The sequence below is a fragment of the Aythya marila genome, assembly GCF_965140915.1.
Source record: "Aythya marila genome assembly, chromosome: 1".
NCBI classification, from domain to species: Eukaryota; Metazoa; Chordata; class Aves; order Anseriformes; family Anatidae; genus Aythya; species Aythya marila.
The window spans coordinates 25465150-25484875 of record NC_139042.1 but is presented as its reverse complement, the minus strand read 5'-3'; the positions used below and the strand labels follow the sequence as shown (position 1 = coordinate 25484875).

The 19726-nt window shown below is 44.3% G+C and overlaps 1 protein-coding gene across 2 annotated transcripts in view; it reads left to right on the top strand.

The window, feature by feature from the left end:
• The window catches only part of SMAD9 (SMAD family member 9), a 41089-nt gene that overhangs the window by 11290 nt on the left and 10073 nt on the right, over positions 1-19726 (top strand). The window contains exons 2-6 of one of the 2 annotated variants that reach the window (XM_082762757.1): positions 2318-2926; positions 8656-8913; positions 11733-11843; positions 13657-13878; positions 18407-18663. In XM_082762757.1, the coding sequence (XP_082618883.1) occupies positions 2515-2926; positions 8656-8913; positions 11733-11843; positions 13657-13878; positions 18407-18663 (1260 nt within the window). In that variant the 5' untranslated portion in view covers positions 2318-2514. Of the gene's footprint in view, positions 1-2317; positions 2927-8655; positions 8914-11732; positions 11871-13656; positions 13879-18406; positions 18664-19726 lie in introns of both variants that reach the window. The other variant, XM_082762756.1, reaches the window with a different exon arrangement.

Sequence of the window (19726 nt, the reverse complement as noted above, 5' to 3'; positions counted from 1 at the left end):
TAATTTGACCGAACGAGATTAATGTGTTTATTTAAAACCCCGGTCAAAATGGAAAAGAAAAGCTCGGGACAATACTTCGACGTGAACACGTATGTTTTCCTCTCTGATGATTGCAGCGTCGCCTTAACTTTATCGGGGCAGCTGTTGACACACGCTAACGCCCGGGAGACCCCCGCAGATAAGAAGAGCCGGCCCTTTTCCCCTCCAGCAGAGCCTCCTGCACCGCTGCTGGTATCTCAGGCTTTCATCCCAGCTTCTCCTTTCTTCCTCTTGCTGCTCTCAGGGCTGACCCGCAGCCATCCCAGCCTTTGGCAGCCACCGGCGGGCTCTCCGCAGGCTCCAATGGGCAGCAAGGGACAGGCACCTGGGAGGAGCTGGAGCCCTGCAGGCTGAGCCCAATCCCACGAGGCCTGCCGGCCCCAAAGTTCATCCGCAGTATGTTTTACAAACAGCTCGAGGGTTTTTTCCTGGGATAAATCATTCTGAGTTCATTTCTTTCTCACTTGTTCCTTCTAAGTGTCTGGAATAAACTTCGGCTCTGATTCAGTGGTAATTGCAATGATCCAGTTAAACGCTCCAGGTTGTAGGATTTTTGCAAATACAGAGGGAGAGAGAAGTATAGGATCTGAAGTTTCTCTTTGCTTAAACTTGCTGGGCCAAGTTTAAGTTTGAGCAGTTCTTATTGCTGTACTCTGGCAAGAGCCTCTCTCAATGTCTAATGACAATCGGATATATACATAGTATAAAGATAAAGAAATTGTATAACCCTGACCCTAATTCTGTGGGGCATGTGAAGCAAGGTGGGTTTCCTCTCCCTTCCAGTTCTGTAGTCATTCTGTCCCTATTTTCACGCTACCTCCTGTCCCCTGGTGCTTGGAGTATGGACCTCCTGGTGGAGCAGCAGCCACTGCTGGAGCTTGTGACATGCCAGGGAGGCTCCTTCATCTTTGGGACCCACAAGATCCATCGAGTCCTACTCCTGGCTCCACGCAGGACCACCCCAAAATTAAACCATGTGGCTGAGAGCGTTGTCCACGTGCTCCTTGACGTCCAGAGTGTGCTGCAGGGTTGGGTGGTGCTGGAGGTGTCAGACCCTGCTCAGGGACCAGGCTTTGGGACTGGCCTCCTGACCGGTGTCCCCAAGCGCCCTTTGAACTCATTCTAACAGCTGTGAATTTAGGAATACTGCAGAATAACACTGTTTGGGAAGCCCTGCTGCTGCCACCAGCAGGCAGCATCTCTCTGTCTCCTCGGTGGCTGCATGGGGGTGAGAAGGACCTGCTCTTCCCACAGGGTGGTCACGGAGCTGCTGCTCCGGAGGCATCCACTCACCAGCTGCCTCCATCTCCCGTTTTAAGTGCTTTGTGCAGTCCTTTGGACTTGGTATGCACAGGGGGTCCGTGGACTATATTTAAAGCAGTAAATAGCTTGACATACAAGGACGTTTTTCCTCAGAGTTCCAGTCAGTGGAAATATGTCATTTTCAGCTAAAATTAGACTGGCTCCAGCTACATTAAGAAAAGAAAAAAAAAAAAAGTAAAATAAAAACAAAGAAAAGCCCTCAAGAACTAAACTCTTTCTGTTGGACTTTGTCAGAGTAGCAGCTCCTAGCAGAAACAACCCAGGATCCATCCAATACAGTCTGTGTCCAAAAGCCTGTGATTTTCATCCAAAAAACTTTGAATTATTGGAGACAGCCAAACAGACTGGCTGGGCAAACAAGGTTTTCTCTTGCAAAGTGAGACAATGTAAATAAGCTTACAGAATAGTGATAGATCTTTCAAGGCACTAAATGAAATCTGGGAGTAGTTGAATTTTAAAAGAATTTCACAGTTAATATTGTACAGCTCTTGACAAGCAGAGTGAGATTGGAGGGGCAGAGAAGGAGCTGAATACAGAAAAATACCCTACTCGTTGCTCCCATACAATTTGCTATTACAGATTTAATTTTGTAGAAGATGCATGAGCTGAACCTACAGCTACCAGCATAGAAAAAAAAACCACTACATTTTCTTTCACAATAAATACACCCCCAATCTGCAACAATTTGCCTATTGCATTCAACTCTGACTACAAGTGAAAGTGACTGGACACTTTCTGAGGTCCAGCTGTAAAATGAGTGTGGAGGATAGTGGGGAGGAGAGACTTGGACCCAAAATAAACACCACCAAACAAAAGCAAAACAAACAAACAAAAAAGCAGAAAATGATTGAAAATTAAATGCACATTTTGAATCATTTGTCTTTCAAAATATGCTGCTGAAGGAACAATGAAAGGAGTGTGTGAAGCTTAACTCTGTACTGTGTTGTTATTCCAGGCTTCATCAGCAGTTTCTTGATGTTTGGGAAGTTCTGAGACCCACCCTGTTGGACTACTCGTGACCAGCACCTGAGACTACAAAATCCTCTCTTGGAAGGAAGCGTCCATCTCAGTACTGTAAAAACTCTGCAAGCCTTGCAAGGCGGGAGAGTGATTCGTGCTTCCGTTGACACTGGTGTGTGATCTCTGCTTCTTATGCACTCCAGCACCCCTATCAGCTCCTTGTTCTCCTTCACCAGCCCCGCAGTGAAAAGGCTGCTGGGCTGGAAACAAGGAGATGAAGAGGAAAAGTGGGCAGAAAAAGCTGTTGATTCCTTGGTGAAGAAGTTAAAGAAGAAAAAGGGTGCCATGGAAGAACTGGAAAGGGCTCTAAGCTGCCCGGGTCAGCCCAGTAAATGTGTCACGATCCCACGTTCCTTGGATGGGCGGCTGCAGGTGTCTCACCGCAAGGGGCTGCCCCACGTCATATACTGCAGAGTGTGGCGCTGGCCTGATTTACAGTCTCACCATGAATTGAAACCACTGGAATGTTGCGAGTTCCCATTTGGCTCCAAACAGAAAGAAGTGTGCATTAACCCCTACCATTACCGGCGGGTGGAAACCCCAGGTAATTATTTCACCTCCAAATGATTCACATCTCTCCATTAGCTCTTGTGCTGGCAGGTCTGTACCCGGTGCATCCAAACGAGTCCTCCTTTGGGATCTGAAGAGGCAGGCTCTGTTTGATGGTGAAGGACCCTGGCTCTTTCCCTGCCCAGGGGCATCGCAGTCGTGGCCATGTGTGGTGAGGAGCTCCTGGCAGGGGTCCACGTGTCCTTGGACCCCTGAAGGATCTTGTCCAGGGTGCTGAAAGCAAGGTTCCTCTCGTGGATGTGGGTGCTGGTCATCTTCTAGCCCTCTCCCTGTTGACCAAGGTCACTACTATGCCCATGTGCATGAAGGCTGGGCACCAGCCTGGTCTTACCACCTTGGCTGGGTTTATGCCTCATTGTCTGAAAACCAAAAATCGTCTCATTGATCCAAAGGAGAAAGGTATAGCTCTCTCTGTAAAGAGTAGAGTTTCAGTAAGATGGCTTGTTTTGCCATGGTTGTGAAACCAGTGCAGTTGACTCCTCTTAAAATGCCTGATGGTACGCCTTCAGTGGGATTTAATGGCCTCTGTGGGTAGTTTATGTGGAATAAATCCCCCAAGTTCTCATAAAACTTTCTTTCTTTTTTTTTTTTTTTTTCCACCAATGATCCTGTGTAGACTGGACTTGGTCAGCGTTGAAAACTTCTGACCTGACTGAAGGGTCATTTAGTTGGGCTTCGTGTCAATGAGACAGCTGTTATAAAATTGCAGTGTTCACTGTTGACTTCTGTAGGGATCTTAGAAAGCAGGGTAGAGATCTCGAGCGGTCAACCTGTTCCCCTCTCCCCCCACTCCCAAGACAAAGCTAATTGCCAGCTACATTCCTGACAGATGTTTTTCTAATTAGCTCTGAAAATCCCATGCGATAGAGGCTCCACAACCTCCCCAGGCAAAAGAATCTATTGCTTTGCTCTCCTTGCAGTTCAAAATGATTTCTAATGTCTAACCTAGCTCTCCCTCGCTGCCAAAAAATCGCAGTAATTCAATTTACTAATGGATACGGTTGGTAAGTGTATACTTATTATTCTGTGATTATTCTTTGTCTGGCATGAACTTTACTCTGAGGTGACATTAGGATCAGATAAGTGAACTGTGGGATGTTTCTTTTCACACAGATGAAATAAGGGAGAGACATTTGTTAACATTTGTTAAACAGGGGCTGTTCCCCTTCCTGATAGTCCACCCACTGCAGCAGAGCTGTCATTTTGAAGTTGTATCTGAGCTGCTGTAAACATTGTCACGACTAAAATTTTACAGCTGCGGGGAGTGGTGCACGTTGTCAACAGTTTTCAGTGGAAAGAGCTGATCTTCTGCCTCGCTAACGTAAACTCTTCGAGAAACTAAGAAAAGATGCTCATAAAATATCCCATGTTGTGTATCTTTCTCCTTGAAAGCTGCAGTCACCAGTGCCTTTTCATTTCTTCTGGTGTAACTCCAGCGTAGCTAATGGAGTCTCCTCAGCGCCGTGGCTGACGGCTCTGCATCAGGCTGTTTTAAACCCCCATCTTCTGATCTGGTCAGTGCTCACCGACAAGAAACAGTGCTGGGATGACCCAGCAGCTGCTAAATGGCTTTCAAGGCTGATACACAGAAGGTTTCATCTGTGAATATGTCCCTACCATTAAACCAGTGAAACAGACTGGCTGTGTCTGCACTAGTACGTGGAACATGGCCGTAGTATTGCTGAAATGCCAGCATGCTCCCCAGCACAGCCGTGACCTGTGCTGGCTGGCATGGACCCACACAAACACTTTTGGGCACCTTTGATGTGACCACCTTGTTTTGGAAGGGAAAAAGAAACAGCTTACAGCACTGCCAGTGGCAGTAACACAGCTCTGGGCCGGTTGGAAAGCAGTGCTGCAAATGGGGGGTGAGGGAAGAAAAGAAATGAGCTTGGTGGGGAAGTTGAAGCATTGAGATCACCACAAAAAAGGCTGGGAGCGATTGATCTAGGTGCCAGTCTGCTCAAACAACAGTCCTATTTTTTTTTTCCTACAGGAAATCTTCCACATCTAGGCTCTTCCATATTACTTCCATACCAGTGTCTGTCCTTTTGGTGCTTACTTTCATCACTGAGTCTGTCTTGCCGAGTCAGCAGCCCCTCTGTGGCCAGGTCCATTACCTTTTATCCAGAATGAGTGAGTCATGTCCAAGATGGGAGGGCCTTGTCCCTTCTCAGAAGGCCTGGCAAATCCCTACAGCAGCGAGTGTTGGTCCTCAGGCTGCCCAGCCATGTCACGGTCTGTGCTGACCAGTGCTGCACAGGCTGTGTGGCTTTCGTTGCTGCTGCAGGTGTTCTCAAGTGGATCTCCTCCTTGCAGGTCTGCTGACCACAGGTGCCGTTTAGGAAAGAAACAAAAAAAGATTTCCTCCATTTGTGCAACATCACAGTGCAGGTAGGGGTTAGGCCACCTAGCCTAAAGGAGGTAGACATGATGGTTAGACTCCTTTGGTTAGATTCCCTCTTGAAGGGCTTGTTGTAAGTCTGGATGTTTCATTTTCAGTAGAAGCTGCATTTCTGGAAAAATACAAAGCCATCTAAACATTCACCTTATTTTTATATGAGATCATTGATGTGCACTGTGGCTGTAGATAGCAGGAGCCGAAGTGAACTTAGACCAACTGATTGCTTTCGTCAGCCCCCTGTAGGACTGCAGTGTGGTATCTTCCCAGTTAGAAGACCACCTGATGGTCTTACTGTTGGCCATGTGTTTGACGTTTGTGAATGGTCCTGGGCATAGTGAACAGGTGGAACATGTGGGTCTCACCAGAGGATGGACCTCTGAAGGTACTGGACTCTTCAAAGGTGGGCTGGTGTGCCAGAAGTAGTAGCACAGATGTTGTACCTGGAATTAAATAGTGAGGCAGACAGTTTGCTTGCTAGCACCTGAGGTCACAGGCTCAATAACCACAATCCCAGCCAGATTTCTAGCAAGAACTGTTGCAGCTGAGGAGAACAGGAGAGAGCCTAGAGCAGGAGAGGCAGTGGTGGCAGGACTTGGGACATGCCTGTGTTTGCCTTCAGTTGAACAAAGGTTGTCAAAAGATTCTCTGTCCAGAGAAGCTGTGGATGCCCCATCCCTGGAGGTGCTCAAGGCCAGGCTGGATGGGGCTTTGGGCAGCCCGGTCTGGTGGGAGGTGTCCCTGCCCATGGCAGGGGGGTGGGACTGGGTGGTCTTTAAGGTCTCTTCCAACCCAAACCATTCTAAGGTGATTCTATGGTCTATGAACACTTAGGGATACACAGAAGGAAGGATACTGGCTCTGAATAGCAGGTAGAAGAAAAAGACCCCACTGAGTGGCAAAATGCAGGTAATTTGCAGGTAAAATGCAGGACAGACTGACCCTGATGCACTCAGTCACTCAGTCTCATGCCTTTGGTCACAATTCCTTCAGAATGGCTGAGCCTTGGAGGGCGATCTCCGTTACCAAAGGAACAAGGAGAACAAGGCCCTCAGGGGATTTTTTTTTTAAAGCCACAAACAAACAAAAAAAAAATCTCTGAATTCCTCACCACCACAGAGGCTTCAGCCCTCTAGGCAGCCACAGAGCAGTCAGTGGAAAGATTGAGTGAGGTGGCAAAAACTGTACAGCGGAGGAGCAGAAATGAAGAGTGCCCTGGTCAGAGCTGGGAATGAGTTCAAGGCCTGAAAATTCCTCTTGCTGACTCACTCAGGGCGAGTCAATGGCTTTCCCTGGCAAGTGCTGTTCACACATCTCCATTCTCAGCCCTCATTTAGAAAAGTTGCTGCTCCGAGTTCCCACAGGGCTGAGGAAAGCAGCTTCCCCAGCAGTGGTGCCCGCGTGGAGGTGCCAGCACTGCTCAGCACCTCTGCTGGGTGCGGAGGCATCCCCGCAGTTCCGGCGGGTAAGAAGTTAACTTCTGCAGTGAACCCCTGCCATCACTCCAGGGTTTTTTTAGTAAGTTTTTAGTGCTCAGTACTTCCACAGGTGACTGTCAAATTTTCTGATGGCACATGCCAGTGGCTGTGCAGGAGCGTGGCTTAACCCTGGCCCAGCCCGAGCAGGGACCTGAGCTGCTGCTGGGACCAGGCACGGCTCCTGCTGCCGAACAGCCCCAGCTCTCCCTGCAAGCAGTGGGTGCTCATCTCCCAAGGAGGGTGTTCCTGCAGCCTCTTCTCATGCACATGTTTTGCATTATCTCTCTGGTTGCTTTATAGCAATTACTCCTCTCTTTCATTACACTGGATAAACGAGAGTTCGCTGTAATTAAAGGTGCTAGCTAACCTACCTAAAAAGAATTGGCCTTACCTAGACGGAGCTCTTGGGCCCAAACAATATGTTTAAACACGTTCAGACAATATATTTGTGTCAGCATTTACAGCCAAGGGTGCCCGTTGCTATTTGTTTCCGTAAGCTGGTAAGGATGGACTGAAAGATTATGTGAGGCTGGGTTTTAGGCCAGAGGAACTCGACACCAGGTCAATCAATACAAGCCTGCAGGATTGTTCCCGTTGTTGGGACAATTCATCCTTGTCACAATAACCCAAATTGCCTCCCTATCTTCTGTTCTTGCTTTTAGACCTTGGAGATTCATTTCCCCTGCCTGTGTTTAAGGCCTTAACAAAGGCAATTAGGTGCTGAATGAGCTAGTGACTAAAAGAGAAGTGTTGTGGTACGTTATAGGTGCTATCACCCCCTCCTGCAAGGACTACAGAGGGACCCAGTTAAAGCCCAAAGCTGAACTCCCATGTGCAGAAATATTTAGCAAGCTTCCTTGTGTTCCAGCCTCAGGGCTACATCTTGTAGGTAGGTCACCTAGTAGGGTTTCCAAAAGTGTTTTGGCTCCAGTTCTGCTCTTGCTTCTGATCTGTCAGAATCCAAAATCCGAAATCATTCAGGTGAACTTTGGCTTTCACAGTGCAGCACTATTACAGCACAGTGTAAGATCCAAGTGAAAAGATTCAGTGAGGAGAGATGCTTTCTTCTATTAGAAGCATAATTTCTATTATTTTTCTATTTTACACAGATGAATTTGGCTTTCAGTTTTCTGACCTGCATTTTTCACGTCCCAATTATCAATCATTGACATTTGTCTCCTCATGCTAGATCTTTTCTAACTATATTGCAAGAGATAGATTAATATTACTGCGATATTTCAATTGCCATTTACATTTCATTTTAAAGATCCCACTGTCTGGCTGGCAGCATTTTCAGGTACCTGAAAACCTTTTAAATCTAGTCTCCAGCTTCTGGTCTGTGTTTTTTTTTTTTTTGCCAATCTGGTGGTAAAATAATGCTGTGTATTGCAGACTGCTATTAATTGATATTAAACTTGGCTCTGATTTTGGCAAAATCTGATTATAATATTAAGCAAACCCCTGTTACTGTCATCCTTTCAGGAAGGAAAAGTAATTTCGAGACGGAGAAATGTGTCTGTTGCATTTCTGTAAGAGGGCTGTGTGCCCATACTGTACATGTGAATTTTATGGTACCTTGCTTAAGTCAGGAATGAGTCCATATTCTTTACGTGGAAATGCAGAAGCTGGCTGCAAATCTGGGAAAAAGGGTCCCAAATCATGTTTTGATTCTTGTTTTTGGACAGGTTTGTTGCCGTTCAATTACTTGTATATAGACAGCAATATTTGGTAGCATGGAATATGGCTCTTTTTGACTTACAAAGAGAGATACTCTCAGGAGTGCAGTTTAAATCGATTTTTCTCCATTCTTGTTTTTATTTTCAGTCCTACCTCCTGTACTCGTTCCAAGACACAGCGAGTTTAACCCTCACCTCAGCCTCCTTGCCAAGTTTCGAAATACTTCTCTGCACAGCGAGCCTCTGATGCCACACAATGCCACCTATCCCGATTCTTTCCAGCATCCCCCGTGCACCCCTTTTCCATCGTCACCCAGCCACATGTTCTCCCAGTCGCCCAACAGCATCAGCTACCCCAACTCACCAGGAAGCTCTTCTGGACCAGGGAGTCCCTATCAGCTCACAGGTAAGAACGAGCTCAGACATCCCAACAGAGGCTGTTGAGGCTTTTGCCAGGGCCTGGGATCAGGAGGCAATTCTATGTGCCCCCTCCAGACTGTAGCTACAGATTGAAATGTTGGACAGGATGGATTTGGAATGGGATTTCTTGGGACTGCCTCTTAGTATTGTCTCCTTCCTTCTAATGGAGGCTCAAGGAACTGAGAGCTGTAGTCATTCCACTCCTGGAAGTGCCTGAATGAACTTCCATGTTTACTGTAAGGGAGAAGTTCAAAAGAGGAGCAGGTGTGCCCGGCCATCTTCTGCCCAGAGCTGCCCATCCAAGCTTCTGGGACAACCTGTGGAAAAGAGCATTTGCAACACCTGTATTAGGCAACTTTAATGGAAGTGGTCAGGATAGGGATCTTTACAAACACCAAGAGAGACAGAATAAAATGGGGAAATCAACACACAGCAATTATTTTTAATATATGATGATCCCACTGACTGCAAACTTCAGGAAGTTAAGATGTTTAATAATCTAATCCAACACTTGGTGAAGCTACCAGGCAAATACCCATGACTTTGAAATGTGTTTCACATTTCCACAGTTCCAAATTCAGCAGGGTCAAGACACTCAGATTGTTTGTGTTGTGAACTCCTTACTTAGTATTGCTCTAATTACCAAAAAATTAACTATTCTTTTACTGTTAAATATACGAAGAAGGTGTCATGCAACACAGCTGAGAGCTAGCTTTAATATCAAAGCATGGTGGAAATTCACTTCTGCACTTTGTTGTAACTCTGAAATAGTTTCAGCGATCTCGGCTTTTTCACAAGGATGAATTCAGGTCAGAACTCTGTAGATTAATGTTTTAAAGTGTCAACTACAAAGCATTTAAATTCATGTCCTTAATGATATATCTGTTCTTATTTTAAGTGCAGGAAAGATGTTTATTTTCACAAGGTATTTGTAGTATTTTAACTTCCTTTTAAGCCGGACACTTTCAACATTATTCCCTTCCCGGTACACTCAATGGATTTCTGTTCATTTCTTCTCCAGATCTGTAGTTGAGATTAACTCATACTTAGCAACATCCAAACACTTCAGAGAGTAGTAGGACTTGTTTGTCTTCTCCCAACTTTTTCTTTCACCTCTCTGTAACCGAGCTGGATTTAATGGAGCTGGTTCTGACAGGTAAATCAGGACCATTGCAAAGTACATAATGACTCTGACTCGTGTGATTTAACTGAACTTGGGGCCTGGCAAAGCTACTTAAAAATGTAAGTGGCTCAACCTGAGCTTCAGTATGTCACAGCACAGTGAATGCTGATAAACATAATTTGCCTGTGTAACGATCAGGGATGAACTATGTAAGGCAAACTAGGACTAGATCAAGAACCTTGAGTGGGATGGATGACACCAAATATAGATGTCAACAATGCAAATTTCTGCATCTGATGCAATTGTTTATATGCTCTCTGTAGTCAACAGAGAAAAATAGGCACTCCTAGAACAAGATTCATTTCCTCTTAGGGTACATGTCTAACGTAGCTGAGATGCACCATGTCTGGAAGTACCCATTTTTCTTTAGGAAAGTTCATAGTGACTATCTTAGGTGTAGACATCAAAATACCTGGATAACCACATTATTTCTTTCAGTAACTTGTATTATCTTCCACTGTTTCTTGATTTTGTTTTATTGTCCTAGTTTGCTGCTTTTTCTGTGGGAATGGTATGCCCTCTGTATGTTAGGAATATCGTATAGCGTATGAGATTCCTAAATCATGAGCACTACTTGAATAGAATTAATAACATTCCCGTGCAATGTGTATTTAGAAGTTTCAGTGGTTATCCTATGAGACAGTCTGCATTTATCCACTCTGGGTGAAGTTGCTGTGTTTTGAGGGCCAGTCAACAGACCCCATACACAAGAGGAAATTTCAGCTTGGACCTGGGTTAAACCCTGGACTTCTCTTAAAGATACCTTTAACCCTGCAGGCTCACGTATCACTGTAACTTGCCCACAGACCCATTGAGTTTCTGTTTACTTCATGCTTTCAGAGTTTATATAGTGAACATCAGCGTTTTCCAATATGAAAACAAAGTCACTTTTTCTTTGACTTTGTAAAGCCTCCTGTCTTTCTTCAGAATCCCCACTATGGAGAACTGCTTTCCAGCTTACTGTGCCATAAAGGAAACGAACCAGGGTCTGGGCAGGTTATGAGTTGGTACTTTTTCTCCACTTTTTTCTTTCATTTCCATTGCTCTTTGATGGGAGACTGAACAAATCAGAAGAGGGCTGTACTTCCCTTCTAGGGCAGAGGTGAAAAGGACAAATCTGGAGGTAGTTTTTCCAACTCTCACTTTAGAAGGCTTTCCATAGGCCTTCTTTATAGTCTGTGAAGAAAGCAGGCTTTCTCCCAGAGGAGCAATTACAGTTAGCTTCTGCTCTTAAATCATCCTCTGCAAGGGTTTTACATTTAGGAGAGAAGTCTGGAACTGAAGGATCAAACTGGTTTGCTTTCTTAGTGTAACCACTTGCATTACCAGAGGTCTTGGCAGGACAGTGCTCTGGGCCTGAGGCATTGTTCTGACTGTTCCTCCTTCTTTCAAGTGTACCAAGTCCAACACGATTGCCCTCCCTTGCCATTCTTCCTGAACATGCATTGGTCTTAATCTGGATACTGCAGTCAGGTTCAGATCTGTGCTTTGTTTTGAACCCTTTCTAGCTAAACAGTGCAGAAGAAGTGGTAAGTATCCACCAGGAAATGCTGGGGAGCATTGACCAAGGTATTGATTTCGGTTTCTTTTCTTTCTTTTCTTTCTTTCCTTCTTTCTAACAGTGGAAACTCCACCCCCACCTTACCATGCAAGAGAAACTCCAGGAAACTTAAATGGGCGGTCAATGGATGCAATATCTGAAAGCCAACTAGTACTGTCTTTGCCCAATGGAGGTAAATCTGCCGATGGAGAAACTGAAAGTAAATAACTATTTGTACTATTCTTCAAAGAAAAACGTTAAGCAAAAAAAATATTATTTGAACTAGAAGGTTTAGTGATCTGTAATCATAGATTTCAGACAGTTCTGAGGGTAAGGCTATGTACTAGACATGTCCATTAGCTAGCAGAATAGGATGATCTAAGAATTCAGTGACTTATGTGCAGAGTTACAGAGTTTAGACCTTACTTGCGTCCATGGATTACTACAATCAGAAAGTTGTTAATGAAGGCAAACGGTGTTATCTACATTGTAAAGACAAAGATATCAAATCAAGGATGGAGAGGCAATACAACACAAAAGAGCATTATCAATATCAAAACTTTCTTTATCACCTTTAGTTGTGGTTTTTATGTACTTTAAAGTTGTACATTTGGGAACTTTCTTACTACCATCTTTGTGTTAATGTTATGTTAGTGACTGGCTAGAATGGAAAAGGAGATATTCTAGTGAAGTACAAAAAGGTTTTTACAGAAGGCCAAACTCTATGTCCTTATATAAAAGATTCTGTAGTGGGGAAGTGCATGGGTGGTTAGAGTAGAAGGGACTGGGATATTCCTCCCCCCTCTCAAAGCATCTTAATGACCTCTCCAGTGTGGTCTCTGCTACCTCCAGACTATTAAGGCAGGTGATGCTGATCCTCCACCCTTTGAAGGCTGCTGCTGCAGAGCAGCATGGGGGAATTGAGTTCCTTTGCTGTGTTTTCCTCTGGCTTCCTCCTGCTGTAAAAGAAAAACCACCATTGTCCTTGTAGTCCAGTGTATTGCAGTCCTAAACAAATGTCCTTTACAGCATATGAACTGAACTCTGCACAGACAAGCACATTAAACAAGTAATGCCAGGCTTCTCAACCATGAAGTAACACGTATGTATCAGAGAACCAGAGGAGAAGCAAGCTGAGGATGGTAGTGTTAATAACAGATGAGTACACAGAACGGCTGGATAATTACTAGTTATCAGACACCAATATTTTAAAGTAAATTGTCGAGATTTTAATCTCCTTACCGTAATTTGCCATCTCTGATCACTGCCACAGTGAATCTTAGTTGGAATTTTATTAGAGGTTGAGCACAAAGGTGCTCTGGGGGCAAGAGGTCTCACATGCCTGTGGGAGGCAGGCAGGATAAAGTTTCCCACTAATTCCTGCAGGACGAATGAGGCTCAGAGATTCTGTTACGGTATTGAGTCTTCGTCTCTGAGTTAGAAAACCTGGGCAGGGTTTAGATCCGAAAAAAATGACCTTGATGACATTTCCACTTACAGTCCCACATGGAAGCAGAAAGCCTCAAAGCATGCAAAAAATTTGGGGGGGAGTGATTGATTACTTCTGAACTTCAGCGTTTGGTACTAGACTGAAGGCTTGGCTCAGTTTTGACTTGCTTTGAGCCCATCTGTCATCCCTAGCTGCTGCTGGTGTGCAGAGCAGATGTATCCCTTACTATTTTCAGTGTAGAGGTTGGGTCCCAGTTCAGCAAGGAATGTCAGCATGTGTTTAATTTAATGCATCGGAGTTATCACTTTTAAGAACAAGTGGGACTCCTCAGAGGCTTAGAGTTAAGCTGGTATACCAGCCCTTTGCACATTTGGAGCTTCAATCATAAAATTAAGAAGAAACAGAAGCTGCTGTTGAGATAAAGCCTGACATAAGTGACTGTTTAGATGAAGAGCTGGGAGGATGGAAGGGGGAGGAGGGAGGAAAAGAGACAGAGAATGATTGTTTTAAAAGTATTACTGAGACCTGCGTGGCTGATTAATTCTGTTTCCTACAGATTTTCGGCCTGTTTGCTATGAGGAACCCCAACACTGGTGCTCAGTTGCGTACTATGAACTCAACAACAGGGTAGGGGAGACTTTCCAGGCTTCCTCTCGAAGTATCCTCATAGATGGATTTACAGATCCCTCAAATAACAAAAACAGGTTCTGCCTGGGACTGCTCTCAAACGTAAACCGCAATTCTACTATAGAAAACACCAGGAGACACATAGGAAAAGGTAAGAAGAAATCCCTTCTGCTTGGGAGTATTCAGAGCTTGAAAGAGCTATACATTGCATTAACAAATTTAGCTGTGTTTGTCTTAAAAACAAAGCTGAGATTACTTCTGAAATAGAAGAAAAGCAGCTGATTCTTTCCTGACTGGATAACAATCAGCAGAGTAGCTCCTTACAAAAGCTATTTACTTGGCCAGCAAAGAGAAAAATGTTGTTTATAGTTGTATGTTCTAATTTAGCAGTATGTATTTTCATTTTATTTATTAGAGCTTCTGGCAACTGGGAATATTGCCATTGAAATGCCACTAAAAGGATAATTGCTGGTGCCTCAGGGCTGGTTCTCCTACCACCAAATAACAAAGGGAGATGGATGAAACACTTAGCAGTTGAGCTATTTAGCTGAAGAACTCTACAAGAGTTGCCTTTGTAGCTTTTTCCCCGTAGCAACTTAAGAAAATCAGTCCAATCTGATTCCGTTCCTCATCAGCTTCTTACTAGTAAAACCAAGTCATGGATTCTGCCTCCAGCAGGTCTTGTGTGCTCTTCTTCTGGTGTGTGCACATCTTGGGCACACCAGCTTGTAAGTTACTGGTGGCATGTAGGATGAAACCTCACCTGGATACGCATGGCTCCACATGCTCCATCCCAGCTCGTTAGGGCTGTGTAGGGCCTGATATTCTCCCAGAATTTATTGTTGTTTGCTGTGGTGAGTCAGAAGCCCTGTGCTGGCCACTTCTCTGTGCAGATGAAGCTTTGCCTGTTCTGGTATATCCAGTCTAGACTCATTATCTTGCCAGCCCAGCCTCTCACCAGTAGCTGCCTGGGAATGGATTCCCTACTGGGCTAATTAACTCTAATTGTTCCACTCCTATTATCTTGTCAACCTCACCTCATTTCCCAGGCCTAGAGCAGTATTTTAATTGGCTCTTGATAGTCTAGTGTTGAATGACGGTGTATGAGGAAGGTCTGAGACAAATGTGACATAGTTTTAACAAACACCAGTGAACCCAAAGGCTGGTGCTGGAGACATTGTGCTTGGCTCTTGCACTTTGCTCCAGAAGGAAAAGAAGGATCTGTGTTGCAAATGTGCTGTGTGAAGCTAGTGTGATGTGTCTAGGACAAGTGTCATGGAGTAGTTTGGTGTGAGGTGAGCAGTGGAAAGGAGTTGCACGTCTAGTTCCAATGTACTCAGAAGACAAGGCAAAGCTTCTCTATCAGCATAAGCTGTCAAAGGGGTGTAGATCAAAGCTGAGCCCGGCCCTGAAAGAAGAACGACAAAAGATCTCGGTCAAAGCTGTCATTTGAGGATGTTACATCCTGTGAATTTCTGCCCCAAAAGAGGAAGAGACAGAACAGGAAGAATATGAGGTAAATGCTAATGGTCCTCATCCTTTCAAATCTGAAGATGTGCCTTCATTGATTAAAAGTCCTTTTAAGTCGTACACTAGGAATCTGCCCAAGGGAAGGGAGCAGGCTGCCCAGAGAGAAGCTTAGTGTATCTGAGATCCTTAATTTTAATGCTCTTCCCTGTTTATGCAAATCTTAAAAAAAACATGTTCAAGTGGAATAGAAGTGGCACCAGTACAGGCCTGCAGAAGAGCACAGAGCAGCTCCAAAAGCCTGTAGTTCAAAGGCACGCTGGACAGATGAAAGCTACTGAAATGGATACAATTGTCACATGTTAACAGGGGAGAAAAAAAGAGTGAGTAAACAAGATTAGCTCAGTAGGATAAGGATATGCGATTGAATTGTCATCTAGTGTATCAGCGTGAAACGGTTTCCTGGAAATACCACATCAAAGCTAAAAACAATCCAGAACACAATGCAATATCTACTAGCAATTGGACCTGTTTCAGCAGTCAGACTTCAAGGACAAAAAGGGGACTTCTGATCAGAGTGGCAAAAAGATGTGGATGCTTGGAGACTGCTGAACCTCCACTTTCTGCAGAGAGCAATGAAATCCTGCTAAAACATATGGGCCCTTGATTTGGGCTTCTCCAAACATGCATTCAGCTGGATGCCTTCCTTCAGGGTGCTTGTCTCTGGCGAATGAATACCAGAAGAATGGAAATGCACACTGACATTTCAGTGCTGCTGTATTTATTGCTTTTAAAAAGTCCACAAGGAAAAAGAAAATTATAGCCTCAGCTTTCAGAAGTTACTTTTGTGTTTTTGTTATTGCAGTGTGCAGTTTGGGTGATGCCTTTGGAAACATTCTCTTTTTTCTTCTTTCTTCTTTTTTCTTTTTTCTTTTTTCTTTTTTCTTTTTTCTTTTTTCTTTTTTCTTTTTTCTTTTTTCTTTTTTCTTTTTTCTTTTTTCTTTTTTCTTTTTTCTTTTTTCTTTTTTTTTTGGAAGTTGGGTACTCAATATACTCTGAAAATCCAGCCTTTAGAGCTTTGCACCTAAAAGTGTAGTCACCCTAAATCAGTAGTCACACCTGAAGATCTGAGATGTGGCGAATGTTTATGTCCTTGTTCTTCTCTCTTTCCCCTTTTCTCTCACTGTTTATTTCAGGAAGTTACACGGACTCCATCAGGGTCAGCTAGAGCCTTTGTGGTTTTAGTATCTAATGTCCTTCCCTTTCATCCCCCGTCCACGGGAGGGAAAGGAGCCTTAGGTCATGTAATAGCAGCCGCAGAGTGCACCTCCCCGTGATACCTGGCGCAGCTGGGCTGGAGCTGGTGACTGGCCTGATGGAGCTGTAGTCTCGCCTGTGTTCCCAGTGCAATACGAGCTTGTGCTGCGAGCCACACCTCCCTGTCACTCACATCTAATTTGAGATCTCGTGGGTGAACAGAAGTAAAAGTCAAGTGATGGCTTGAAGACAGACTAGGGTTCTTGTCTGAGTCACTCTGGAAGTCTATGGGAGAACGTATTTTTCCCAGATCCCTTTCCCACTCAACCTGCTTTTCCCCAAGCCTTTCCCACTTCTCTTCAGAGGCTGTTTTTGTTTTCAGGATGTGCCGCTGCCCCTTGCTGTCATGACCACAGAATCAGGAACAGAGGCTGGGAACATTTAACCAGTCTTTTTGTATGAAAGACAACCGGAATGAAGAAAATTATGACTGAATTAGTAAAAAGCATAGTTATCACTAGCTTTGCAGACAATCCACTTAGACTCTGAATGTGTGCATTTATATGTCAGAGTTTGAATGCCATACCTGGGAGGATTTTATTATTTTTAGTGGTGTTTTCTATGTGAAAAAAAGGCCTGAGTTTTTCCACTGCTCCAGGCTGTTCATCTCATTTTCACAGGATGACTTGGCCCCCTTCATGGTGTGGTTTCATGCTCACGTTTAAGCAGCCTGGGTCCCCATGGTCATGCTGGCACTGATGAAGATCTCACTGCAAATAAATCTTTGTTGTTTCCTTTCGTTTGTTTTTAAGTTAGTTTTCATTGGGTTCAGTTCCCTGACCTGGGTGGCTGCCCAGTCCCCAAGCCTTGCTGCCAGCATGAAAGCAGGTGTGGGAAGAAGCAGCAGGAACATGGGGAGAGAGCCTTTTCAGCACCAGCACAGACTTCCATCAGCCTGAGCTGGCTGTGAACCTACTTTCCGTGGTGGATGGAGTGAATCGACAGGTTGCTGTGCCTCTCATCATCTGTCAGCTGAGGAAGGCTTCTACACAATTAGCTTACACCAGATCTCTAACTTTAAGGTTGCCAAACTGGGCTAAGAACAGTTCTCCCACCACTTTATATTTATTTTTATGCAAGCAGATGTCTGGGGGGACTGGAGTTCTTGAATGGATAGAAATGCTTCCATGTTCGTTTCCAAAGGCATGGTAAAAGTTTGGGAGGTAGTGTTCGTAAGGCATTCAGGCACTGGGAAGTCCACCTGGAAATGAGTCAGTTTCTTGCTAAAGGTTGCTTTGAACGTGAAAGATCTGGTGAGTATGTCAGGGACATGCAAATGTAAATATGTGGTTCTGATGTGGTGGATAAAATACAGAAAAGCTGTTTTTAAGGGCACACCATGCTGTGTTTGAGCTGCGTCAGATAGGATCCAGTAGTAGTACATAGCGTGCGACAAAGTGGGTCTTGGTCAGCGTGCCTGTGCTCAAACCAAATAGATGTGGATGTGTAATGCGTAACAGACTTGTCGGTTCTCTGACAGATCTGATCCATACTTTGTATATGGCTGACATATGTTTGACATTTTGTGTGTGTATACACATGTGCGTGTGTGTATCATAAAGTTCCATGCTGTTGGGTTAAAGAAGTAAGCCAATATTCACAGAGAAACAAAGCAAAATATCACATTGAGATTTTTTTTTTCCTGTACCAATACCTTGAAATACTGTTCTTGACAATTTCCTCTTAGTGCTGATGAATGCACAGATACATGGATATACACAAAGTGCACTGTCTTTTAAAAGCCATGGTGTAGGCACTGAGTGCCTGGAATGATACTGGGCTTGTATGTCCACACCAGTGAAATAGTTAAAAAATTCACAGAAACAAACTAAATTACTGATATAACATGTTGTGAACAATGGAGGAATAATACCTGTCTTGTTTTCTTTCTCAAGGTGTTCATCTTTACTATGTCGGCGGGGAAGTTTATGCTGAATGTGTCAGTGACAGCAGTATTTTTGTGCAGAGCCGCAATTGTAACTATCAGCATGGCTTCCACCCAGCCACTGTCTGCAAGATCCCCAGCGGCTGCAGCCTTAAGATCTTCAACAACCAACTCTTCGCCCAGCTGCTTGCCCAATCAGTCAACCATGGCTTTGAAGTGGTATATGAGCTGACCAAGATGTGTACAATTCGAATGAGTTTTGTTAAAGTAAGGCTTTTTTGTTTTCTCTTGCCTTTCTGAAAAGGACAATCCCATCACTTGCTAGCTGAAAACTAGCTTGCTAGCTAGTAAAACTAGACCCTATCAAATCCTTCCCAAATAGGAGTATGCACCCAAGCTGCAAATTGCATTCCAGAGACAGCCTGTTTTCTAATCTTGCCTTAAGCTTGTCTTGCAGGTGGTTAAAATCAATAGTTGTGGACAACCCTGAAATTTCCTAGACTCCAAAAATAACATTTCCATAGGCTCATGTGGAAAACAAGCAGAGACTGAACGGTGGTGTACCCCCACTGATTGCAAAAGGAGCTCAGCTTAGATGGGCTCAGCGGCATGTAAATGTAGCACATATCTTAGGCAGTTGTGATCTGTTACTGCTTTGCAAGGGAGCTTGGTAGAGCCACAGATCTGAAAAAAACGTCCGTATGTCTCCAGACCAATTTGTAGTCTCACTGTTACTGTGAAGTTGTATACATAGAATTGTATACATATATATATGTGTATATATATAGTCAAGAAACACTAGCTCCTCCTTCAGCTCCCATTGAGCTTGTTGGGAACTGTCAATGTTTGCCACCTCTCTGATCCCTGTTTACAGGTTCTCTTAATTCCTGATCGTCAGCCTCACTACCAGAAGGACTTCTTGCAAGCAGAATACAAAACCCAAAAAAAGACTGACCTTCCCCCTGTTATTTAGCGTGAAGCCACCAAAGCCATTACTGTTTCCATAAGTGTCTTTGAAATCTGAATTTTGTAATCTGACTTCTCTGTGTGCATCGTATCAGTCTTTGTGGGAATTTTTTAAGTCTCTGAATGGCCCTCTAAGTAGAATGAGATCTCTTGAGACCTTTTAGCACTTAAGATTTACTTGGGTGCCTGCTGTGGCATCTAAACCCCAGAGAATGGTGAGTATTTCAAGACTGTTTACAGATGTGCTAGACTCGGACTTCCCATAGTGGTGCTGGGAAGAGCTGGCAGCAACGTTCAGCCTGCAAACTAGGGAAGTTGCACCATTAGAAGCAAGTCAGTCCTGTTAGATACCATAAGAAGTGGC